General features: G+C 37.2%; 3 protein-coding genes across 20 annotated transcripts in view; all 3 read left to right on the top strand.

The window, feature by feature from the left end:
* The window catches only part of LOC127432422 (EH domain-binding protein 1-like protein 1), a 31924-nt gene extending 28243 nt beyond the window's left edge, over positions 1-3681 (top strand). For 13 of the 14 annotated variants that reach the window (XM_051683488.1, XM_051683486.1, XM_051683484.1 and 10 more), the window contains 2 exons: positions 25-139; positions 2138-3681. In XM_051683488.1, coding sequence (XP_051539448.1) covers positions 25-139; positions 2138-2225 — 203 coding nt within the window. In that variant the 3' untranslated portion in view covers positions 2226-3681. Of the gene's footprint in view, positions 1-24; positions 140-1104; positions 1133-2137 lie in introns of all 14 variants that reach the window. The other variant, XM_051683478.1, reaches the window with a different exon arrangement.
* Positions 3682-4384: 703 nt separating this feature from the next.
* On the top strand, positions 4385-8870 carry LOC127432425 (ras-related protein Rab-1A-like). Its single transcript, XM_051683492.1, has 6 exons — positions 4385-4698; positions 6349-6421; positions 7247-7342; positions 7589-7684; positions 7867-7998; positions 8146-8870. The coding sequence occupies exons 1-6, from the start codon at positions 4685-4687 to the stop codon at positions 8338-8340; spliced, it is 606 nt and encodes a 201-aa protein (XP_051539452.1). The 5' UTR covers positions 4385-4684; the 3' UTR covers positions 8341-8870.
* A 750-nt stretch (positions 8871-9620) lies between these two features.
* On the top strand, positions 9621-22992 carry LOC127432726 (FERM domain-containing protein 8). 5 transcript variants are annotated; one of them, XM_051684091.1, is made up of 14 exons: positions 9621-9728; positions 10741-10863; positions 12481-12568; positions 12659-12826; positions 13648-13749; positions 13833-13891; positions 14936-15102; positions 16144-16365; positions 16554-16677; positions 16820-16870; positions 17220-17256; positions 17350-17549; positions 18896-19121; positions 20250-22992. In XM_051684091.1, exons 3-14 carry the CDS (start codon positions 12481-12483, stop codon positions 20354-20356), a joined length of 1551 nt encoding a protein of 516 aa, XP_051540051.1. In that variant the 5' UTR covers positions 9621-9728; positions 10741-10863; the 3' UTR covers positions 20357-22992. The 5 variants fall into 5 exon arrangements, with proteins under 5 accessions (XP_051540051.1, XP_051540048.1, XP_051540049.1 ...); XM_051684088.1 differs by lacking the exons at positions 9621-9728; positions 10741-10863 and adding an exon at positions 11876-12034; XM_051684089.1 differs by lacking the exons at positions 9621-9728; positions 10741-10863 and adding an exon at positions 11876-12101.
* Positions 22993-23881: the final 889 nt, after the last annotated feature.

The raw sequence follows: 23881 nt of genomic DNA, 5'->3' as shown, positions 1-23881 counted from the left end.
TATCCATTATTTTTAATCCATTAGACTGGCAGAAGACTCAAGCCCAGCAGCACAGAGAACAGCTACTTCTACAGGAATTGGTGTCTCTGGTCAACAAGCGGGACAAGTTGGTCCGAGACATGGACGCAAAAGAGAGAGGGTAAGTCTTGTTACATAGATTTTTAGCAGTGTTGGTGCATTTGCAGTGTAAATAGTATAAATAAGTCATAGAAGTTTCCCATGTACATATAAACAAGAGCTGTCAAATTACTTTAACCTTTATTTAACCTTTATTTGTCCCATAAGGGGCAATTTGCTCTGCAGCAATGATATGCATACATACAGTGACATACTGTACAATAGTGACAATAGCAATTCATAATTTAAGAGACTTTAAACATATCAAAATACATTTTAAATAGGGTCCTATAACACCATAGGACTTATTCATGAAACTACATATTCCTGGTAGAGTTAAGCAATGAAATTGCTGAGTGAACAAATAAATTTTTTTTTTTTTTTTTTTTGTGATTTTTCCCCTTTTTCTCCCAATTTGGAATCCCAATGTGCTTTTTAAGTCCTCGTGGTCGTGTAGTGATTCGCCTCAGTCCGGGTGGCGGAGGACGAATCCCAGTTGCCTCCGCATCTGAGACCATCAACCCGCGCATCTTATCACGTTGCTTGTTGAGCGCGTTGCCATGGAGACATAGCGCATGTGGAGGCTTCACGCCATCCACCGCAGCATCTATGCTCAACTCACCACGTGCACCACCAAGAACAAACCACATTATAGCAACCGCGAGAAAGTTACCCCATGTGACTCTACCCTCCCTAGCAACCGGGCCAATTTGGTTGCTTAGGAGACCTGGCTGGAGTCCCTCAGCATTAATTCATAAATTAATATTTAAATCTTTTTGTCCTTGTTAGAGGAACTCTGTACCAAGTTCCTGAAGACAAGCCATGAAACGCTTGATGGAGAGGATGGGCATGATCAGACACAATGGAATTTGCTTTCCTTAAAACCTGTCTATAAAATAAATCAGACAAACTAGTCAATTTTACAACAATAATTTTGCTACAGGTGTTAAATATTCTTACTAGTGCATTTTTTTGTTTCCCCTTTAGTAAGGCAAGCCAACAGATCAACGAAAATGTAAGGACAGATTCAATGTAGGCCTTATAAAAAAGGGTCATCAATGTCCTATCAACTTGAAACTTGAACAATTTTCTAAAGCAAAAGAGACATTGTTGACTTATTTTACACAAATTGTCTGTATCCTCTCAAAGGTCAACTTATTATCAATTTTGGTACCTAAGTACGTATAGCTTTCAACTACATCAATTGGTTGACTATCAGTTTCAATATTTGTGATGGCTGAAGGTTTTCGCCTAAGGTCAAAATACATCTCATTAGTTTTAGAGACATTTAAATCTAAAAAAAAGCATCCTGACACCATTTAAAAAAATATTCCACAACAGGGCCGTGTTTCTTTTCTTCCTCCCCCAACAGACTCACTATTACTGTGTCATTGCATTAATAATGCATTAATTCAATGCAGTTACTTATATGAAAATAACGTTTAAAAAAAATGATGGGATCAAATTCAAATTCCGTTTAACTTGACAGAGCAACCTAAAATCGCTGTTTATGGTGCAACACAACCAAAGTCTGATGCTTCAAAAGCGTCTGTCTGAAACATGTATACATTGATGCATCCTGAGAAAACCCTTATTATAAATTATCTCAGACAGATTGACTAATTCAGATTCAAAATGGATTGCTGAGGACTGTAGGCCAGTGATAGGCTTATGTTCAATAATATGGAAATAAACAATATATTGCCTTCTGAAGTCACTTATTGTCTTTTCAATGCTTTTCTGGTCTGCGACAATTATGAAATGCTTTGTAATTATCTAAAATATTACATGTATAAAATATATTATAGTTATAATTATTTCCATTTAACTATTATTATATAATTATTAAATATTGAGTCATTTGAGGGCCATTCTCAGCAAATATTTTTATGTGTGATTAATTACGATTAATTTGAGTAATTAATCAGCATATCATGTAATTAATTTGATTAAAGATTTGAATTGGTTGACAGGCCTAATTCAAACACATGCAAACACTGACTGTGTTTTGTATTTGCAGGGCTCTGGAGGAGGATGAGAGGCTGGAGAGAGGTCTGGAAGCAAGACGAAGAAAATGCAGCAATAAGGAAAAGTGTGTTATTCAATAAAAATGCAAAATTTGAATTTATATCAGAACTGTGGCTCACTGCACCAAGCACTCCACCAGAGACAACTTACATTTGGCATCTATATCACTTCAGCCACACCAGGACATGAGTGTGCCTTTTTAGAGACTTTTGGTTTGAATGTGAAGATATTTTAGAGGACTGTGGGATCTTCTTGGGATATAAAATATGTCCAGTGAAGATCAAGTTATTCTCTGAATGTTTTATTTTTTGAAGTCTGAACTTTTAATTTGATGGTTTTGCCAATGAAGTGATATTCCATCTAGAGTTTGGTATACTAGCAATATTACTGTAAATCTGAAGAGGTCTATTTTGCCTTATGTTTTATTGGATAATGTGTATTAATTTCTTTCACATTGCTCCATATAGGACACATTTTTCTCTTTTAAGATATTTTATAAACGAAGGGGCTCGCACCCAAGTTGGCTGTTTTACATTATTTAAGTGTGACATTTCCTGGTATGCCAGAATGTCTCTGTTGTGCCATTGTATTGTAATAGCTGCAAAACTGTATTTTCTGATGGTTCGTCCGGCAGTATCAGTTAACATGTTTTTTCTAGTTTCTAAAGAGGACTGTATTTATAAAGTTATTTTTGCATTGCAGTGCCTTTAGAGGTTTAATACCTTTTGACTTGGGGCTTTTTCTATAACAAAGCCATTTTGTATTTTTGTCTTTTGAAGCTTGAAATCTATCTCAATATTTATGGATCGTTTTATAGAGTTTTATAGGCACTGTAATCTTTTTGATGTTGAAATGTGTTATTCATTCCTATTTGAACATTAAGGGTGTTTAATTCGATAAAGTTTTATGCTGTTTGTATTATTTTTGTATCAATTATAATTTAGATATTATATCTGGATCCAGAATTGTGTTTTGTAAGCATTGTACCTTTTCTGATTGTTCAGAAAGTTAAAGGGATATTTTTTTTTTTTTTTTTTGAAGTTAAAGGGATATTTCACCCAAAAATGCTGTCATTATTTACTCACTCTCATGTTGTTCCAACCCCATATGACTTTATGTCTACTGTGGAACACAAAAGAAGATATTAGGCAGAATTACTGCCTCAGTCACCATTTACTTTTTTTGTATGGGAAAAAAAAAAAATGCAATGTAAGGGAATGGTGACCATGAGGCCATTTCCACAATAAAACAGTATGTTTGCATTAACTTCGCTACATTAACACCTTTCATCCGCACTAGAATGGCATTTTCCTCCACCAAAAATTGGGTGTTTTTATCATTACCGCATACTCTGGAAAAAATGTTGTTAGGAAACTGAAAACAAAGTTTTAAAACGAAGACGGATTAGTGTGGATGTGGCCTTAAAATTTCACCCAAAAAAAATAAATTCTTTCATCATTTACTCATCCTCATGCCATCCCAGATGTGTATGACTTTCTTTCTTCTGCTGAACACAAATAAAGGTTTTTAAAAGAATATTTCAGCTCTGTTGGTCCATAGCCACAATGCAAGTGAATGGTGGCCAGAACTTTGAAGCTCCAAAAAGCATATAAAGACAGCATAAAAGTATTCGATACAACTACAGTTTAATCCATGTCTTCAGAAGCATTATGATTAGTGTAGGTGAGAAACAGCTCAATATTTAAGTAATTTTTTACTATAAATCTCCACTTTTACTTTCACATTCACATTCTTTTGTTTTTGGAGACTCGCATTTTTTGTGCATATCACCAATTACTGGTTGGGCTGGTCAAAGGTGGAGATTTATAGTAAAAAAGGACTTAAATATTGATCTGTTTCTCACACACACCTATCATATTGCTTCAGAAGACATGAATTAAACTCCTGAAGTGATATGGATTACTTTTATGCTGTCTTTATATGCTTTGTGGAGCTTCAAAGTTCTGGCCACCATTCTGGGATGGCATGAGGGTGAGTAAATGATGAGAAAATTTTCATTTTGGGGTGAAGTGAACTATCCCTTTAAGACTTACATACTGCCTAACATCTCCTTTACTGTTCCGCAGAAGAAATAAAGTATTACATGCTTAGAAAAAACATCCTGATGAGTGAATGATGACAATTTTCTTTTTGGGTGAACTCAAGGGTTGAACTGTCCCTTTAAATTCTGCTGGCGATGTTCTCAACACAAGTACGACATAACATAATAGTTGCGCGGGTCCTGCCACAAGACGGCGACAGCTGATAAGAATTAGATCTGTAGCGGTTCAACACTATCCGTCACTGCCGCACCTGCGCGGCTTGTAAAAACCTGGGAGGAAAGGACCCGTAAAGTCAGTCTGGGGTGATTATACAAGACGATCTGTAAACGGTGCATAAAACTCAGAAGTCCTCTTTTTATTGCTGCTATTTAAAGCTCAGTACTGGCTTAGCGTTTGCGGTCAGCCGGTGATCAAAAGGCGACTCAGAGCGCTCCGACCAGCTGGACAAACAATAAACATCTCTTTGCTGTCACATCATGAACCCTGAATAGTAAGTCGTATTAGCCTGTGATCTATTGTGACATTTTATACCCTCTTCGTAATCTCCAGTGAGCGAGTAAACTACATTTCTAATGCAGTTGTTGATCAAATTATGTAATAATTGAAGAGTACGTGATATGATCTGGACTAACAGCAGTTGCTATGGTTACTGTTGTAATGGTTGCTGCACTGGAGTTGCATGTGCAGATAAATGTGTGATGAGACTCAAGGGCGGCGTTTGCGTATGGCAGTTGCCAAACCCTAGAATACAGAAAAAGATATGCCTCATTAAGATGCAGTTTGCTCGTCACTTCAGTCTGTGTCGGCCTCGTTTCCCTAAAGCATTATAAACCGGATTTTATCATAGAAACGACCGTACGAATCATCTTAGAATTATGGGCTGTTCTCATTCGTAATTTAAGTACTTGAAAATGGTCGTAGATGTAGTGTTCTGGAATAAGGACATATTGTATCTGACGTATGCAGACACCTGCTGGACAATCGCGAAATTACACCTCATACGATTTAATACAGTTAATACAGTCTTACACTTTATGCAGACGTATACAATGTGACCATGATAATTACATTTTTAATTTTATTTATATTTAAATAGAACATAATTATAAAGGTTGACTTATGTAAATTAACCTACATGGGCTGGTTATTTTTTTTATCTAATATATTTTAATTAATTATATTTATTTATCACACATTTGCACATATACAGTGAAATTCTTTTTTTTTTATTTTTTTACATATCATATAGCTAAGCTGGGGTCAGAGTGCAGGGCCAGCCATGATACAGTGCCCCAGGAGTGGATAGGGTCAAGGGCCTTGCTCAAGAGCCCAACAGTGGCATCTTGGCAGTGCTGGGGCTTGAACCCCCAACCTTCTGATCAGTAACCCAGAGCCTTAACCGCTGAGCCACCACTGCACCCTAGTTTTCACATATCCCAGCCAAGCTGGGGTCAGAGCACAGGGTCAGCCATGATACGGTGCCCCCGGAGCAGATGGGGTCAAGGGCCCAACGGTGGTATCGTGGCAGTGTTGGGGCTTGAACCCCTGACCATCTAGTCAGTAACCCAGGCCTTAACCGCCAAGCCACCACTGCCCCTAAAAATATTAAAATATTATAATATATAGTTTAAAATTAAGGCATAAAATAGATTAATGAATGAAAAAAATAATTTTTGATCAAATAATTCAGTAGCATAAATCAGTAAATTACTGACATTTGTTTGCAGGACCAGAGTGGCCACATGATTGAATTGCAATATAAATTCAGAGGGAATTATATTGTGCATTGCAATAGGCCCACCGCCAACACGGTAAACATATTTGTGTAAACAAATTAATGAAACTGTGAAAACATGCAGTACTTATGATGAACAAAGCATTGATTGTGTAAAAATAATAGATCATACTGTACTGATTGTACAGTAATAATAACAAAAAATATGTTTAGTTAATTAAAGATAATTACTTTCCAATGGTTTTTTGCCATACCTTAGGTTTTTGTAAAACGCCACCGCTGATGGGGCTGCAAGCAATCGAGCAAGACTCTAACTTTAGATTATGTCATGACAGATCAGTTTGTTTTCCATAGAGCTTTCAGCAAGCACCTTGCAAAGTTATGTTTTTTTACGTATTTCCACAGTGACTACTTATTCAAGCTTCTTCTAATTGGAGATTCTGGAGTTGGAAAATCCTGCATTCTTTTACGATTTGCAGTTAAGTGGCCATCAGCATAATTTTGGGATAGAAGTGACCTCTTGTCTCGCATGCTTAAAGGAATAGTTAACCCAAAATTTAAATTCTCTCATCATTCACTCACCCTCATGCCATCCCAGATGTGTATGACTTTATTTCTTCTGTTGAACACAAATTAAGATTTTTAAAAGAATATCTCAGCTCTGTTGGTCCATACAATGCAAGTGAATGGTGACCAAAACTTTGAAGCTCCTAAAAAGTGCATAAAGGAAGCATAAAAGTAATTCATTTGACTCCAATGGTTAAATCCATGTCTTCTGAAGCGATCCAACTGGTTTTAGATGAGAAAAGACCAAAATATAACTCTTTTTCAATATAAATCTTGATATCAGCGCCTTGGCAATCATGATTTTAAGCTCGATGGCGCTAGGAAGTTTAATCTAGTGCTCTGCGTATGCAGCACTAGAAAGTGTAATCAAGCTTGAAATCATGATTGCCAAAGATACTGCAGATGTCAAGATTTATAGTAAAAAAGAGTTATATTTTAGTCTGTTCTCATCCAAATAGATTAGCTCGCTTCAGAAGGCATGATTAAACCACTGGAGTCAAATGGAATACTTTAATGCTGCCTTTATTTGTTTTTTGGAGCTTCAGAGTTCTGAGCATTCACTTGTATTGTATGGACCAGCAGAGGTGAAATATTCTTCTAAAAAGCGTCTTTTATGTTCAGCAGAAGAAAGAAAGTCATACACCTCTGGGATGGGATGAGAGAGAGTAAATGACCCAAGAATTTAAATTTTTGGATGAACTATTTCTTTAAATCATGATTGACTCTTCAATTTCAGGACGACACCTACACAGAGAGTTTCATCAGCACTATTGGAGTGGATTTCAAGATCCGAACTATTGAGTTAGATGGAAAAACGATTAAACTGCAGATAGTAAGTTTCATACGATAAGATTCTTCTGTGGAACACAAAACGAGATGAAGAATGGCAGAATGACGACCTCCATCACCATTCATGTTCATTGCATCTTTTTCCATACAATGAGAGTGAATGGTGCCAGAGGCTGAAATTTGATATTCAATTAATTTTAATGAATTAAGTTTATTTATTTATTTTTCTCCCCTGCAATATGCCTTTCATTTTAACACCAGATAAAATTAGTTTTGACCATTTTTACAGTGGGATACTGCTGGACAGGAGAGATTCCGAACGATTACGTCCAGTTACTACAGAGGAGCTCATGGGATCATTGTTGTGTATGATGTTACAGACCAGGTTTGTGAAACCCTAAAATGCCCTAAAATAGGCACCAGGCTCTTTACAAAAGTATTTTCAGTATTTAAATAATATAAAACTTACTGAGAACCAATACAAGCATCTATGCAAGTTCATGGATATTGCTTAAATTGAAGATTCTAAATACAGTTTTGAAAGATCTAATGTTGGTGTCTTTTCAGGAGTCCTACAACAACATAAAACAGTGGCTGAAGGAAATTGACCGCTATGCAAGTGAGAACGTCAACAAACTACTTGTAGGGAATAAGTGTGACCTAACTACAAAAAAAGTTGTGGACTACACCACAGCTAAGGTTGGTCTGTAGGAATTAAAGAACAACATTTTTCTTTTCGCTTCTGTTTAGTCAGCTTAAACACACACAATGTTAAACATGAACTTCAATGAAAATACTAATTATATACAAAGACAAGCCAGCTTTCTCTTTTTTTGGAAATCACAGGAGTTTGCTGACTCTCTTGGCATCCCTTTCCTTGAGTCGAGTGCCAAAAATGCCACAAACGTGGAGCAGGCCTTCATGACCATGGCAGAGGAAATAAAGAAGCGAATGAGACCAGGGGCTTCTGGGGGTTCACAGAAGCCTGATCTGAAAATCGAGAGCACCCCAGTACAACAGTCAGGCAGCGGGTGCTGTTAGGACACTGTCATATATTCTCAGGGAGAGTGATGAGCTGACAGGTTTTGAGGACTGGACACCAAGTATTGTGTGGAGGTGGCAAATCTGGAGATATTTAATGACAGACATTCTCCTAAGTGGTGCTCAATAAAGTCAGAAATCATTACTGTTGTTTGACTTAAGAAACGCTCACATGGCTCTTCCCATATTTATGCTGACATGTTTAAAAATTATGATTAAAGCACAGGCACGCATTGATTCAGGTACTTGCCTGAGAATTGAAAATGAAAATGTCCAGATCACTGTGTAACATTCACAATTGGTCCATTTAATATGATTATTTAAAAATACTTTATAGTCTGCAGACTGGTAGTTGCAACTCGCTGAATTGGTGCCTATTTTCTTGTTCATGATATACAAGGAGATCTGTGCCAGAGTTGTTGAGTGGTCATTGCCGGTATTGTACATCAGCTTGGTTGGGCCCTGACCCTCCAAACATATGTGGAGTTTTACTGTGGTTCTGTAAAAATAAAACTGTTGTTTTGTGTTAATTGGTTTCTATTATTGTCTTAATAACATCATATTTAAACGGTTTTTTTGTTTTGAATTGGGTGAGATCACGAGCACCACAAATAGTCATTTCAAGTCCATCTGTGTTCAACCACCTGATGGCAAAATAAATGTCCCTGATTTTGTGAGGTCACACAGACAAAACAGTAGATCAGATCAGTCTTGTTGACCTAAAGATCACATGAGTTTCTGCAGTGAAACTTCAAGATGAATTTGCTAGAAAAAAAAAAAAAAAAAGAGCTCTTTACATTGAGCGTTTCAGTTGCATAATACCAGCACTCTCCTCAAAAAATAATATTCATGTTTTTGTCGTTGACATCTGTTATTGAGGACTTAAGGGTAAAACTGCATGGTTTTAACATATTTGGTTGATTGTAGAACCTGACAGGTGTTTTTCACCACACAAGGTGTGTTACCCATGTTTTAACACATTTATTTTGGTGGTAGCATAACCTGGTGGGTGTTTCTGCCTGTGACAGGAAGCACATTTATTTCTGTGGTAACACATGCTGATGAGTGTTTCTGCCTGTCATGATCTACTACCTATGTTTTATACACATTTTTTCCTGTGGTAGCACATACTGATGGAGGTGGGGTTAAAATGAGGCATTCAGGAAGGTGATTCATGCCAAAATTCCACCTAGTAATATTACTGTTTTTGTTCGTAAACTCAGTTAAGGCAGGTAGAAGAATGACAACTCTTATTTTATAATTAATTTATAGTTCTTGCAAGTCTGAAAACAGGCCAAAGAAACCGTAGGTTAAACTACAGAGTGCTTCTCAACACCATGGTTAGGTTAATATGAAACTATTGGATCTATAATTGGTAACACTTAACGGTAAGTTTCCAGTTGTTAACATTAGTTAATGAATTAGGTATCATGAACGAACAATGAACAATATCTTTTTTAATGTTACGTATTAAAAATACAATTGTTCATTGTTAGTTCATGTCAGTTCATAGTGCATAAACTAATGTTTACTAATACTACATCTGATTTTAAAAATGTACTAGTATTTGTTGAAATTAACATTAAACAAGATTAATAAATTCTGTTGTTCATGTTAACTAATGTTCACAAATAGAACCTTATTGTAAGTTGTTATGAGCATATGATATTTATTATGAAAATAGTAGTGTCATTTTCTATATACTGTATATACACACAGTGCTGGATAGTAATGGATTACATGCAATCTGGATTACGTAATCGGATTACAAAAAATGAGTACTTGTAATTGGACTATATTACATTTAATAATGTGTGTAATCATATGACAGTTACATTTTTATGGATTATATGATTACGTTTCTAATCAATTAACAGCAATAATAGTGCGTAATTTACAGATTATTCTCATACATTTTAAAGAGCACTACTTATACTAAAGACAGCATTAACAGAATATAACAACATTCAGAAATAACTTGACTTTCAAACGGGGAAAAATAACTGAGCAATGCAATCTTAACCTGAAACAAAATGACATCCATTGAAAAAGACTCCAAACTTAAAAAGCACTTGGAGGTTTTATTTATATGTTTGCATGTACTGTATATGTACTTATTAGATTTTATTTAAAATATGTAACGAGTAATCCAAAAAGTAATAACATTAGATTACCTAAAAAGCGTAATCTAAAATATAGAATTGAAGTTGAGTAATTTGTAATCAGGACCGCATTAGGTCTACACTTCAGAAGTAATCTACCCAACCCTGAAACAATTAACAAACAGATGTAGTGTTTATTCAGACTGTCTTAAAAAACATCTTGCATCTTGGTTATGTGGTTTATGCAATCCAAAGCAGCAGATGAGAATGAATCACGTGTATCCCTAACCCTAAACAGACTTGGCTTTGGCGCCGCACAGAAAGCTTAAAACCTGGAGGGGATTGAAGGTTCTTCTTGGATGGAGCCTGTTAGACCTGTGCCAAACGGTTCTGAGTAGTCAGTCCAGCATTAATCGCCAAGGTAAAGTTGATACGTTACTCAACAACACCAGTGAATATCACTATGCACTTATTGCTGATTTAATATTTTGCAGCATATTGTTGTATAGGCTTTTCAGATACTTATGTGCAATTTATACCTTTATCGAATGCATACGTTGTCACCATAAAATATTCGTGTTTATGTTCATTTTACGAGATATACTTAATAGGTAATAGATAATAAACAGATAGCCTAGTGTCAACTGTTAAGGGAATAGTTCACCCAAAAGTGAAAATTCTCTCATCATTTACTCACTATCATACCATCCCAGATGTTTATGACTTTCTTTCTTCTGCGGAACACAAATGAAGATTTCTAGGAGAATATCTCAGCTCTGTTGGTTTGTTCAATGAATTTGAATGGTGGCCAGAACTTTGAAGCTCCAAAAAGCACATAAAGGCAGCATAAAAGTAATCCATATGACTCCAGTGGTATAATCCATGTCTACAGAAGAAATATGATAGGTGTGCATGAGAAACAGATCAATATTTAAGTCCTTTTTTACTATAAACCACCACCTGTGACCAACCCCGACCAGTAGGTAGCAATATGCACGACTAATGTGAATCGGCAAAAAACATTTATAGTAATTTATAGTAAAAAAAAAAAAAATATTTAAATATTGATCTGTTTTTCACCCACAACTATCATATTTCTTCTGAAGACATGGATTAAACCACTGGAGTCACATCGATTACTTTTATGCTGCCTTTATGTGCTTTTTGGACCTTCAAGTTTTGGTCACCATTCACTTGCATTGTATGGACCTACAGAGCTGAGATATTCTTCTAAAATTATTCATTTGTGTTCAGCAGAGGAAAGAAAGTCATACACATCTGGGATGGCATAAGGGCGAGTAAATGATGAGATAAGTTTCAGTTTTGGGGTGAATTATTCCTTAAAGATGTTTTTGAGCCTTGACGCGACACCTTCTGGCAATATTTAGTACTTCGCTTGATAATTATGAGGTTTCTTCCAGGTTTTTAAGGATTTCACTGGTGGGCGCTGTTTTAAGAACATTATCCAGCTGCGCTGCTGCTGCTGCCGTCATACTCTCAGCCCTTTTATGTAACTTAATCCCTCCAAATATCGATGCTTTTAGTCTCTTTTCATCGAGAAAGAATCCTCTGAAGCGAAGGGTAGTGCCTCGGTATGTTAATGTATGTAGTGTGTTTACCAGGCAGTTATTATTGGAGTGGCTAGCTAACATTAGCCAGGTCAGCAGAGGGTGAAAAACTCTTTTTTTTTTTCCTTCTCTTATTTTACTACTTCTTTTGTATTGCTTGTATTTTAAGAAAATTGTTAAATCATGAAAGATTTGAAGCACAAAGGGACCAAAAACAGGTTGTAAATCATACAAGCTCAATTTCAGGAACTTAAAACTCGCTGCGTTAGCCTTAAATATTTACTGTACTGCTGTTAAGAAACTGTTTACTGCTTCAGAGTGTTTGTGTTTTAATTGGGTATCAAAACTGATTACTATTTTTTTGTTTAGTTTGTACATAAACCAACCAAAAGTCGCAGAAGTCTCTTGTGTAAAATGCTTGATGTTTGCTAGTCTGTTTATTTGTTTGAATGTCTGCATTTTTGGATTAGATGGAGGGAGATGATGGTGACTTCCCCACTGAGCCATCAGAGCACTCTAATTCCCAGCGAGGAAGTGTGGCTTCCTCACTCACCAGAGGTTAGATCTTTGTTCCCCCATATGGCTCCTCTCTGGAAGTCCTGATCTGATGATTGTTGACCTGACATGATCAATTATTTGTTTTTACAGCCCAGGATTTGTTGGTGTACTTGGCGAGTGACAGCGCAGTGCACTTGACTTTGGAGAATCTTGGTTGTGTGAATGCTCAGGAGCTCGGTCGCAACGTCCGGGAGGCCCTCAACATTCCCAACTCTGCTGTAGACGTGTTTGCTTTCTGGTTCTGCTCTCCCTTGCTTGGTAATGAAAGTTATTTTGTGCTCGTGTAACGGTAGCCAGCTAGCTGTGCAGTATGTGAACCTCACTCCTCTGGCCTCAAGAGTGTAGCCTTTAGCCTCCTTGTGAGTGCGCCTGACCCCCATGCCGGAGACCCTGGTTTGAATCCCGCTCAGAGCGGGTCGAACAGGACCGGTTATAGTGGTGCCGTGACCTGGATGGGTGTGAGGGTTAGGGGGGTGAGTGTAATGGGAGCCAGCTGGTAGGTAGCTGTGCAGTATGTAAACCTAACTCCCCCGGCCTCAAGAGGCGCACTAGCGACTGATGCTAGGGGCTGTAGCCTTTAGCCTCCTTGTTAGTGAGCCCGCCTCCCATGCCATAGACCCTGGTTCGAATCCCTCTCGGAGTGGGTCGAAGAGGACTGGTTACACTCAATTCAGTGGTCGGACCGACAGAATTTATGATCTATGTAAATTTAGGTCGTTTAGGAAGGGGAGACACAAAGAAGACATTTACAGTCTCAATGGCTGCTTTGCAAATAAAGTGTTGGGAGGGGCTTCAGGAAGTCCTCAGGGCGTAAAAAGCCACCAGCTGGCATGTGTGAAATATCTGTTCTCTTTAAACAAGGCTAGTTATAGCTTATACTTATTTTAACATAAATTAGACAATTATTTGTTTATTAGGTTGGAAATAGCTCATAGCAAAAAGAAAAACATTCATGATAATTGGACAGAGGTTGCCTGTATGAAAACCTGCCCTGATGTTTGAACAGCATAATGCATTTTTCATAAAGTCTGTAATCTTCCACCTTTGCCTCATTTTGCTATTGTGATATGTTTACATAGAGCTGCAGTTGAAGCCAAAACATCAGCCCTACAAGTTGTGTCGTCAGTGGCAGGACCTGCTATACCGCTTCACTGAGGCCCCTGCAGAAGACATTTCTCAAGGTTCGTGTGAGTGTTTGCTTTGCACACTTCATTTCACTTGAAAGTTGAGGTGTTTAACAAAAATGCATTTCTGTATTTTTCAGATGAGCCAAGTCTTGTGTTCAAAAGAAATGTTTTTTATCCCAGATCAAAAGAACTTCAGGTACTGAACATGGTTATCTTATTTTTCCTGTATAATTAAACGTTATCTACCTTAATGGAATAGGTTACACAAAAATGAGAATTCTCTCATCATTTACCACCCTCATGCCATCTAAGATGTGCGTGACTTACTTTCTTCTGCAGAACACAAATTAAGATTTTAGAATAAATATCTCTGCTCTGTAGGTACATACAGTGCAAGTGAATGGTGAGTAAAACTTTGAAGCACCAAAAAGCACATAACGGCAGCATTATAGTAATCCATACGACTCCAGTGATTAAATCCATGTCTTCTATAGCGACCTAATCAGTTTTGGGTTAGAACAGACCAAAATATAACTCCTTTTCACAATAAATCTTAACATCATAAGTCTCCATGGCGATCATGATTTCCAGCTCGATAACACTTCCTAGCACCATCTGCGCATGCACTGAGCACTAGGAATTGAATCGAGCTTGAAATTATGATCATGCCTAGAGACTACAATGGCCAGATGTACAGTGAAATGGAGTTATAGTTTGATCTATTCTCACCCAAAACTGATTGGATCACTTCTGAAGACATGGATTTAATCACTGGAGTTTAATGGATTACTTTTATGCTGCCTTTATTTGCTTTTTGGAGCTTCAAAGTTCTGTTCACCATTTACTTGCATTTTGTGGACAAACAGAGCTGAAATATTCATACACATCTTGGATGGCATGAGGGTGAGTAAATGATGAGTGAATTTTCATTTTTGGGTGAACTTTTCCTTTAAAGGGACACCCTCATGTTGTCCCAACCCTGCATGACTTTATTTATTCTGTGGAACATGAAAGGTGTTAGGTAGAATGCCAGCCTCAATTACCATTCACTTTCATTGTAGGGAAAAAAGATAAATTGAAAGTGAATGGTGACTGAGGTAGACATTCTGCCTAACATCTCCAAGGAAGTCATACGACTTTGGAAAAACATGTGATGACAATTTTCATTTATGTGTGAACTATCCCTTTAAGTTGGTTTTGCCCTGCAAGATTGTGTTAATTTGTGTATTTTTCATATTAGATTGAAGATGAAGGAGTGTTAAGGCTGCTTTATGATGAGGCCAAGATGAATATCTTGGAGGGTCGTTACCCTTGTGACCCTGAACACTGGTTGACATTGGGAGCGTTGTCATGTGCTATTGAGCTGGGGAATGGGCTAGATGACCAGGCTGTCACAGCTGCAATCAGGTACCCTCCTCTGGTTAAACTAGGCTACTGTAAAGCTGTTTTGGCTCTTGAACAAGGTTTCACTTCCTGCAAAAGAAAGAGTCTGGCAAAAGAAACCCTGACAGACTTACTAAGACCACAACGCAGATCTAAAGAGGTTTATTTTGCGATTATACCACTTATTGCATGGCTACTTACCAAATAAATAAATAAAAGCAAATGAAATGAATTTAAATTATTTTTATTATGTAAAAGAGACCGTAGAGTGCTCCGAGACTTTGGCGTCACACAGAAGTGTCACAGAGTTTCTTTACTGCATCCATGCAATGTGTGATTAGAATGAATGTTTCCATTAATCATTAATGAAACTGACTGTAAAGAAAGAAAGGATATTAAAAGAGGCATTATGTAATAAAAATGGAGTGCATGGATCTTATCCTTAGACAGATTACATGGTATGAACCAAAACTTTTACTCTCATAATGTGTATTGATTTACGTGAACAAATATTTATTGTACATGTTTTCAAATTCAACAGAGAATGCTGTGAAAACAGTTTGTGGAAAAGTTGACCCAAAATTAGAGTTGACCTCATTAAATCCATATATGTATATATAATTATGGCATATCATGGCTCAACTAAAGCGTTAGTGACACCGCGATCTCAGGACCCACTGCAGTCAAATAAGATACATTTCCTTTAGAGTGCACGCTCATGAGACACAACATGCAGTGAAAGTATCTCAGTACACAACTACACAACTCAGTCACTGGTGAGTGGAATCTGAACTGTTACTAGCCAGTGGCTACTAACAGAATGTTTTTTTTTTTTTTTTTGCATTGTGGGAAATTTTATTGCGTATGCGAGGGATTTAGACGCATTGTTGAGGGCTGTATGTAGGATATTGGTTGCCTTGGATGGCGGTCAGTTATCCAGTTTAGCAATGACTGCACACAAATAATTGACTGCAGAATGCAGTGACTGAACAATCAGAATCAAGTATTCCAGTGAGCGATGAGAAAGATGAATTAATTTCACTCCCTCCCCTAATGTTTTTCCAGAGAGAAGAAGCTATGCTCCTTTCTGCCAGCCCATGTTGCTTTAGGAGGAGGAGGTTTTCTGTCCACACTGAGAGGGAGGGGAGGGCGGCACGCTGAGATGGAGCAAAATCTTTTAAAGGAGTATCGTTCTGTTTGCTCCTCTTCTGCAAGCAGCTCCAGCCAGGAGCCCACACCTCTGCTGCACCAGTACCTCAGGACTTGCCACACCCTGCCTTACTACGGGTATAATCACAGCATGTGGAGGTTTTGTGTGGATATCACACTGTTAGATCACGGGCCCATTTAGGTTGGGAGTTGGCACAGTTTGAATAATTGGGGGGAAAACATTGGAAGTCTTTGCTATAATCTAGTAGAGAGCAGAAAATGCAAAGTGACTGAAACTTTGCATATGTTTATCTTTGCTTTGACAGATGTGCTTTCTTCATGGGTGAGATAGACAAGCCAGCCCAGGGCCTCCTTCACAGAGGTGGTCGTAAAGCTGTGAATGTGGGCATCAGTCTGGAAGGAGTATATGTCATGGATGTAAAAGAGAAGGTCTGGGTCTTTATACTCAGTATGAACATTAAAGGAATAGGTCTCATTTTCTCATCCATATGCAATGTCAAACTCAAACTTTCTTCTGTGGAACACAAATGAAGTTTTTGTTGATGAATGTATGATATTTATATCCATACAGTGTGGGTCCAACACTTTCAAGCTACAGAAAGCACATAAAGGCAGAACAAAGGTAATCCATACAACTCAACTGTACAATTTACAAAGGTAACCCATACAACATACATGTCTTCTGAAGTGATACGATCTCAGCATGTACATGCATGGTGTAATCGAGCATCAACTCATGATTGCGCCAAGGAGACTGCTGATGTCAAGATTTATAGTGAAAAAGGACTTGGTCTGTTACTCACCCAAAACTGATCATTTAGCTTCAGAAGACATGGAGTAAACCACTCAATTTGTATGAATTACCTCTGCCTTTGTTCTTTTTGGAGCTTGGATGTTTTGGACCCCATGGACTTGAATTGTATGGATATAAACACATCATACATCTACGGTAATATCTTTGTGTTTCGCAGATGAAAGAAAGTCATACAAGTTTGAGATGGCATGAGGGTGAGTAAATTATGAGAGAATTATAATTTTTGTGTGAACTATTCCTTTAATGGCTTGACTGTTGAATGATCTGTGTTTTGCCTTCTGAATCAGATTTTGTCCATCGGAATCATAATCATCTCTCTGGTTCTGATCTCCTTCAGCATGTCCTACTTGGTCTGAAGTTCAGTGAACTTTCCTGGGATCACAGTTACCCTGAGACAGAGGGCGACTCGCATATACTCTGGCTGGAATTTGATGGGGAGGAGGCTGGTGTGCCCGTCAATAAATTATTAAAGATTTATTCCAAACAGGTAAGCATACAATTGATGACTGGATTTGTAAAATGTAGTCAAAGATATTATGAAAATGTTACGTATTAAAGGGGTCATGAAATGCGATTTTATTTATTTTTTTTATTTTTATTTTTTCTAATTTTATTATCTTCATTGAGGTCCACTGATAATGTCAGTAAAGTTTTTTTGTACGAAAACTGTCATAGTTTAGTAATAAGTGATAATTTTCCACCCTGTTTCTCGCCCTCTGACTGAAACACTTGGTTTTGGCACAGGCGTTTCCTTTAAACTTCAATGTAAACCCCCACTGATTGGCTAACATCATGTAGCCCCTCAAATACAACCATGTTTGAAACTCAATCAGAAGAGAATAAACAAGCTCTTCACAACATTATAAAACTAAATTTTAGGGTTTACACATAATGCACATCCAACACATTGCATCCGAAAATATTAAACTGTTCACTCAAGCACATCAGCACCATAAACTATCAAACAGTCATGACATTTGAAATATTCATGAATTAAATTGTTTACTCACGGTTTTGTTGTCAAGTCCAAATGTTTTTAACTGCCCCATTCTTCAATAACAGTTCCTTTGCAAAGCTGGAATCATATTATGACTGGTACACAAGCAGTCCATGCTAATATTAGCTGCACATACACAGTCCATAGCACAGGGAAACATGACACACACACACAGGTGCACTGAGGCGCAGATCGCCAGAAACGCATCCAAATGGTCAAAGATGTCCAGCTATTGCAAGACACAGAGCAGCTGAATGAAGCCAAGCAGAGTCTTTTTTTCTGAGTTGTAACTGACACCACGTCTTTTAAATGCGTCGCGATAAACTTGACAATGGTCAAAGACGTCTGTGTAATGCATGTTATATGCAGAAGAAATGTCAAAATAGTCCAAATGGGTTCCCTTTGTTGTTCAGGAATAGTCGGTTACACTAGGCCTGTCTCTCTCCCTCTCTATTTACGATACGAACTGAGCGCCAGTGGGCGGGGCCAAGGGTGAGATGACATGTTGTGGGGCTTGTAAATACAACTGAGCAATGACTCGTGACGTCACGAATGCACAGTTTTCAAAATGAGACGTTTCAAAAAGGTAGGAACTATACAGTAAGTGTTTTTTTTTACACTGGGGAGGAAGTTTTCAGTTTGAAATGTACTGTATGTTTATAGTCTTCTAAATACCTCTTATATGTCTAAATATCAAGGAAAATTCGATTTTCCATTTAATGACTCCTTTAAACTGCAAAAAATATGCAACTGTAATTATTACGTTATAAAGTGGATAGGTACAGTTGTGTTCACGTTATACTTTAGGAGTTTTCCTATTCACTTTTGTCCTCCAGGCCGAGCTGATGAGTGGTCTGATTGAGTTTTGTGTGGAGTTACGCTCTGTCTCTGAGTCAGCAGCTACAGGGACTGATGGTGAAGTCACACCTTCCCAAGCACCTTCAGTTCAGGTGGAAGGCAGCGAGAAAACCCGAGAGAGACGGCAGGGCAAACTGCGCAGACAGAACAGCGTGGTCTGTAGCCGAGTACATTCGCTCAGTACCATCAACTATGTTGATGACGGTAAGATACTAAAGAGGTTACTGAGAATAAACAAAAGACACAACCTCCTTTTTGAAAAGTGTGCATATTCATTTGTTGACAGGCTAGTATTGCAGGTACATGTAAGGATTAGGCCATTCTATACATCTGCCATTGGGATCATTTAGCATAATTTAGGACAGTTTATTTAAAAATGAAAAATCAGTCATCATTTAATCACCCTCATGTAGTTTCAGACTTATATGACTTTCTTTTGTGGAACACAAAAGGAGATGATAAAGGAAAATTCCGGGTTCAATACAAGTTGAGCTCAATCGACAGCATTTGTGGCATAATGTTGATTACCAAAAAAAATAAATTTTGACTCGTCCCTCCTTTTTTTTAAAAAAAAAAAGGAAAAATCTGGGATACAGTGAAGCATTTACAATGGAAGTTAATGGGGCCAATCCGTAAACATTAAAATACTCAGTTTCAAAAGTGTAGCCAAAAGATGTAAACACTATGCATGTAAACATAATTTTAGTGTGATAAAATAACTTACTAACCTTTTCTGTGTAAATATATCCAATATCCAATTTTATAATTTTGTTGCCATGACGATGTAATGTCAACAAACCCAAAAATGACTGTAAAAATTTCAATTTAAACAACTTTACAGCTCAAATGAATTTTGACAGATGAATTAATGTAAGTGCTTTTATAAAATTATAAGCTTCACATTTCTGGCTTTAAACCCTCCAAAAAAATTGGCTCCATTCACTTCCATTGTAAGTGCCTCGCTGTAACCTCGATTTTTGCTTTTTTTTAAAGAAAAGGAGGGGCAAGTAAAACTAAATTTTTGTGGTAATCAGCATTATGCCACAAATGCTGTTGATTGAGCTTAACTTGTACTGAACCCAGAAAAATCCTTTAAGCAGAATATTAGGCTGACCATTCGCTTTTATTGTATGGAAAAAAGATGCAGTGAAAATGAATGGTGATTATGGATAACATTCTGCACTTTTACGTGGGTTTGGAACAACATGAGGGTTAGTAAAGTATGACAGAATTGTCATTTTTGTGTGAATTATCCCTTTAACTTTTTCCATCAGCATAAAGACACAATTAGACCAGAGAAAAGCTCTTTTTGATTAACCTCCATTGTTTCAGGCAAAGAGATCAAGCGTCTGAAGCCAAAGAGAGCTGCTTCTTTCTTCACGCGACAGGCGCAGCCTCCCACTTACTCGGCTGTTGAGGTGACTGAAAGTTTGGAGTAAGGGTGAGCCCTGAGCTTCAACACTGCCCTCTTCTGCCCGGTGACCAAAAATACATCTGTCCATTGAGATTCTCAGAGACAATGTTTGTTACACAGTACAAAACTGATCTAAATGGACAGATCGGACCAAGATCACAAACTGAAGAGCTTAACCACTATTTATAGATGATTTGTGCATTGTCAAAAGATTTCTCTGTTGGCCGTAAAAAAAGAATGTGAAATTTGATTTAATGTGCTGTTGTGATAAACTAATTAAGACATTTTGGTTCAAGTGCAGTGGCTGTTAGACAGGCAAGGGAAGGGGGCTTGACAAACACATCTGAAATCTCTGTTTAGAATCTCTGAATGTAGATTTCAACTATGCAACCATCAAACCAAACTACATCCCAGTGGCTGTAAATCAAGAGTACACTTTGAGCCATGCCATTGATACTGATATAGAACTAGTCCTCCTGCACCAAAGCAAACAGTTAATGCCTCTAATAAAGGCCAACTGCTTCTATACACAAACCAGGGCTCCTCTATGGCAGAGCATTGCGGAGACACCATAGAGTAAGAGACAACATTCCGCACTATGTATCCACTGAATGCGTATATTGTTTTTGCTTGTCTGCATATGCAGATTTCTACCGAGCAGCAAGATAGTTGTTACTACATCATCAAATAGATTTGTATTTGTTCAGTGATGACTGAAGGTACATTATGACACAGCAAATTGAGTGTATTTGTATAGTTCCCCGAAACTTTCATCCGTAGTGTGTGTGGAGTGTGAGAAGTTTCAGTAGAGTGTATCAGTGGTCCCACTACCTTGTTGCTCTGGAGAACTATGCCTTTCTGATGGAGTGCAATGTAATTCACTGCTCAAAACAATACAGGTCCCACAAGAAAGTCATCTGCATTGTAATACCGAAAGAACCTTTTATATGTCTACGTTCACTTTAGTAAATAATTAAAATCACCAGTTGTGGAGGTATTTAGTGATGCAATGTATGAAACCCATCCCTAAGCATTGTACTGTATTTCCGGGCTCTTTGAGCTGAATGTACTTAACTACATTAAATGTATCTATTGTTTTGCTAAACGAATGGCAACACAGGGCTCGACATTAATGCTTGTCCGGGACAACCACAAATAATTGCTAAGGAATGCTACTTGTGAGATGTAATTGTTAGGTTATCTGATCCTAAAGTATGATCCTTAATGTCCATTTACAATCTTTGCCACATTTTACCTGAAGTACACTGTATGTCCAGCAACATGTGTGCTATTGTATGTAAATCTGAATCACTGTAATATGGTCATAAGCAAATATTCTTTCATACAAGTGTTTAGCATTAAAACCCATGACTAATATCATTTTCGCCCTCCATAGACAAAGTGCAGTATCTACACATTTAGTCAAAATTGAGTTTGTTGGTTTTTTGTGGGACTGAATTATGGTTTCTTAGTCTATGATTTACGCTATGTCTGAGTTGGTTCACTATATGGTTGAATTTGTGTCCCTAAGTGCTTGTTCTGTTTTGCTATTCAAGGTAATGCACTTTTAATTTTACAGGAGACTTAAGCATTCTGGCAAGTAAACAATCAATTTAACTTGTCTGAAGGAAAGCTTAATGTCAAGCCTTACAGCATTAACAGCTTTTCACTTACCAGACGGAAGTCTGTATTTATCCATGCTTATCATCTACTGGCTTAAATTGATTGTGGAATATGCATCTTTCTGTAAACTTTTCTTTGCCTGCCACACTAGAGACTTGATCACATTTAAATATGTGTAAAATGAAAGTCTTTCAAATTTTCTTTTGTAATAAGCTGATCTGTGAAATTAATACAGCAACCAATGGTTTTGAAAAACGGACCAGCGGAATGGCGGAAAATGAACGGTCTACACTGAATTCAGAAATGTTCATTGCATTTGTGCAAAGCTTTTGCACTGCCATGAAGACATTAATCCCAAATCTTCTGTATTATTGTACCATTTTTTAAACCCATTCTAATATTTTTATTTCAATCTGAACATATCGGGCACACACAGTACATGCACCCACAAACTGTGTTGTAGTAGTCACATCTATGTCCTAGAACTACTAAATCTGTCAATACTAATTTAAAGTGCCTTTTTACATGTACATTTGTCCGTCACTATAGTTTTAGCTGTCACTGTACGTCATTTCATTTTCTTGAGTTGTATCTCCACCACATTTTGTTGTTTGTGAAGTTTATACACAAATTAGCACTACCAAGTTTTTGTGTCTGTATGATTAACTAAAACCATTTATATGCAACATTAACCTTTTTATTCCTGCTTTATACTAACTTCTGAATGTGACTTTAGAATGGATTTTATATTGAGGTTATATTTAAGTGATGCCTGCAATGAAGTCTTTAAAGTGTTTATCAAAAAGAATTACACCTTGAGGAGAAAAAAAGAAGGCAAGAAATAAATGTAACAGTAACTCAATTTTGTGTCTTATTTGCATGTTTTTAAAGGTTTAGTTCACCTGAAAATGAAAATTCTGTCATTTACTTACACTCATTTTGTTCCAAACCCATGTATCTACTGTATGGGGTAACAGCTGGGTCCTCAATATGTATATTGAAGAATAAAATTCAGAGTCAGGTTTTGCAATAATCAAATGAGAGAGTTTACTCTGATTGTTCTCTGCAGGTTCAATAGGCATCATGAGTCGATGAGATACAACTGTTAGAAAGACAGGAAGTCGAAGTGAAGTTTTACAAATGTTCCAAAGCAATTCTAGTCATATGCAAATTACATTAAGGGTGTCATCATACCACAATTTCTAGCATTCTGGTAGGTCAAATACTTAAAACATTTTAACATATTTCAAATATGGACTGTTTCCGTCTTCATGCAAAGAATAATTGTTGGCCACAACATGAATCGAGGTCCAATCCTTGGTTGAAACAAACTTAAGGTCAGATATCAGTTATGGCTACTCCTTATTCCTTTACGTCAAAGGGTACCAAGGAGAGCAGTTAAAATCCTTGGAAGTTGTTTTCGACTATGGCAAAGTCACATTTGAGAGGGCACAATAACCGTAAATAATTCAGAGACATAAGTTATTTAGACATTCAATGTGTGGTGGTGTTATCTTCTCCGGAATAGAGGCCTTCTCCCCAACCCAGATTAAATGCTGGGCCTCACATCTGTGGAACATTAGGATGGTGCACAAAGAGAAACAAAAGGGCACTCCATTGCTGCATCTAGTTAAATAGGGTATATGATTCATTATGTAATAGAAATATAAATGCAGGACAACATAAAATGCACATTCTCTGGAGGCCAGGCTAAATGAGTAAGCACTGTTAACTGCATTCCGGACATGTGTCAGACCCTCAGTCACCTCTCAAATCACATACATATTACTTGTACCTTTTAGGAAAACAGAATTGATTAATTGATTGATAAAATTGATTAATATAATATAATTAGAATAAGTTAATATAATAAGAATAAGGATGATAAAAGATGAGGTATAACTTGTAAAAATAAAAGAATTTCGAA

The sequence above is a fragment of the Myxocyprinus asiaticus genome, chromosome 42 (assembly GCF_019703515.2).
Source record: "Myxocyprinus asiaticus isolate MX2 ecotype Aquarium Trade chromosome 42, UBuf_Myxa_2, whole genome shotgun sequence".
Classification (NCBI taxonomy): domain Eukaryota; kingdom Metazoa; phylum Chordata; class Actinopteri; order Cypriniformes; family Catostomidae; genus Myxocyprinus; species Myxocyprinus asiaticus.
Note: the sequence above shows the minus strand (reverse complement) of the source record. Positions and strands in the feature narration are given on the sequence as shown.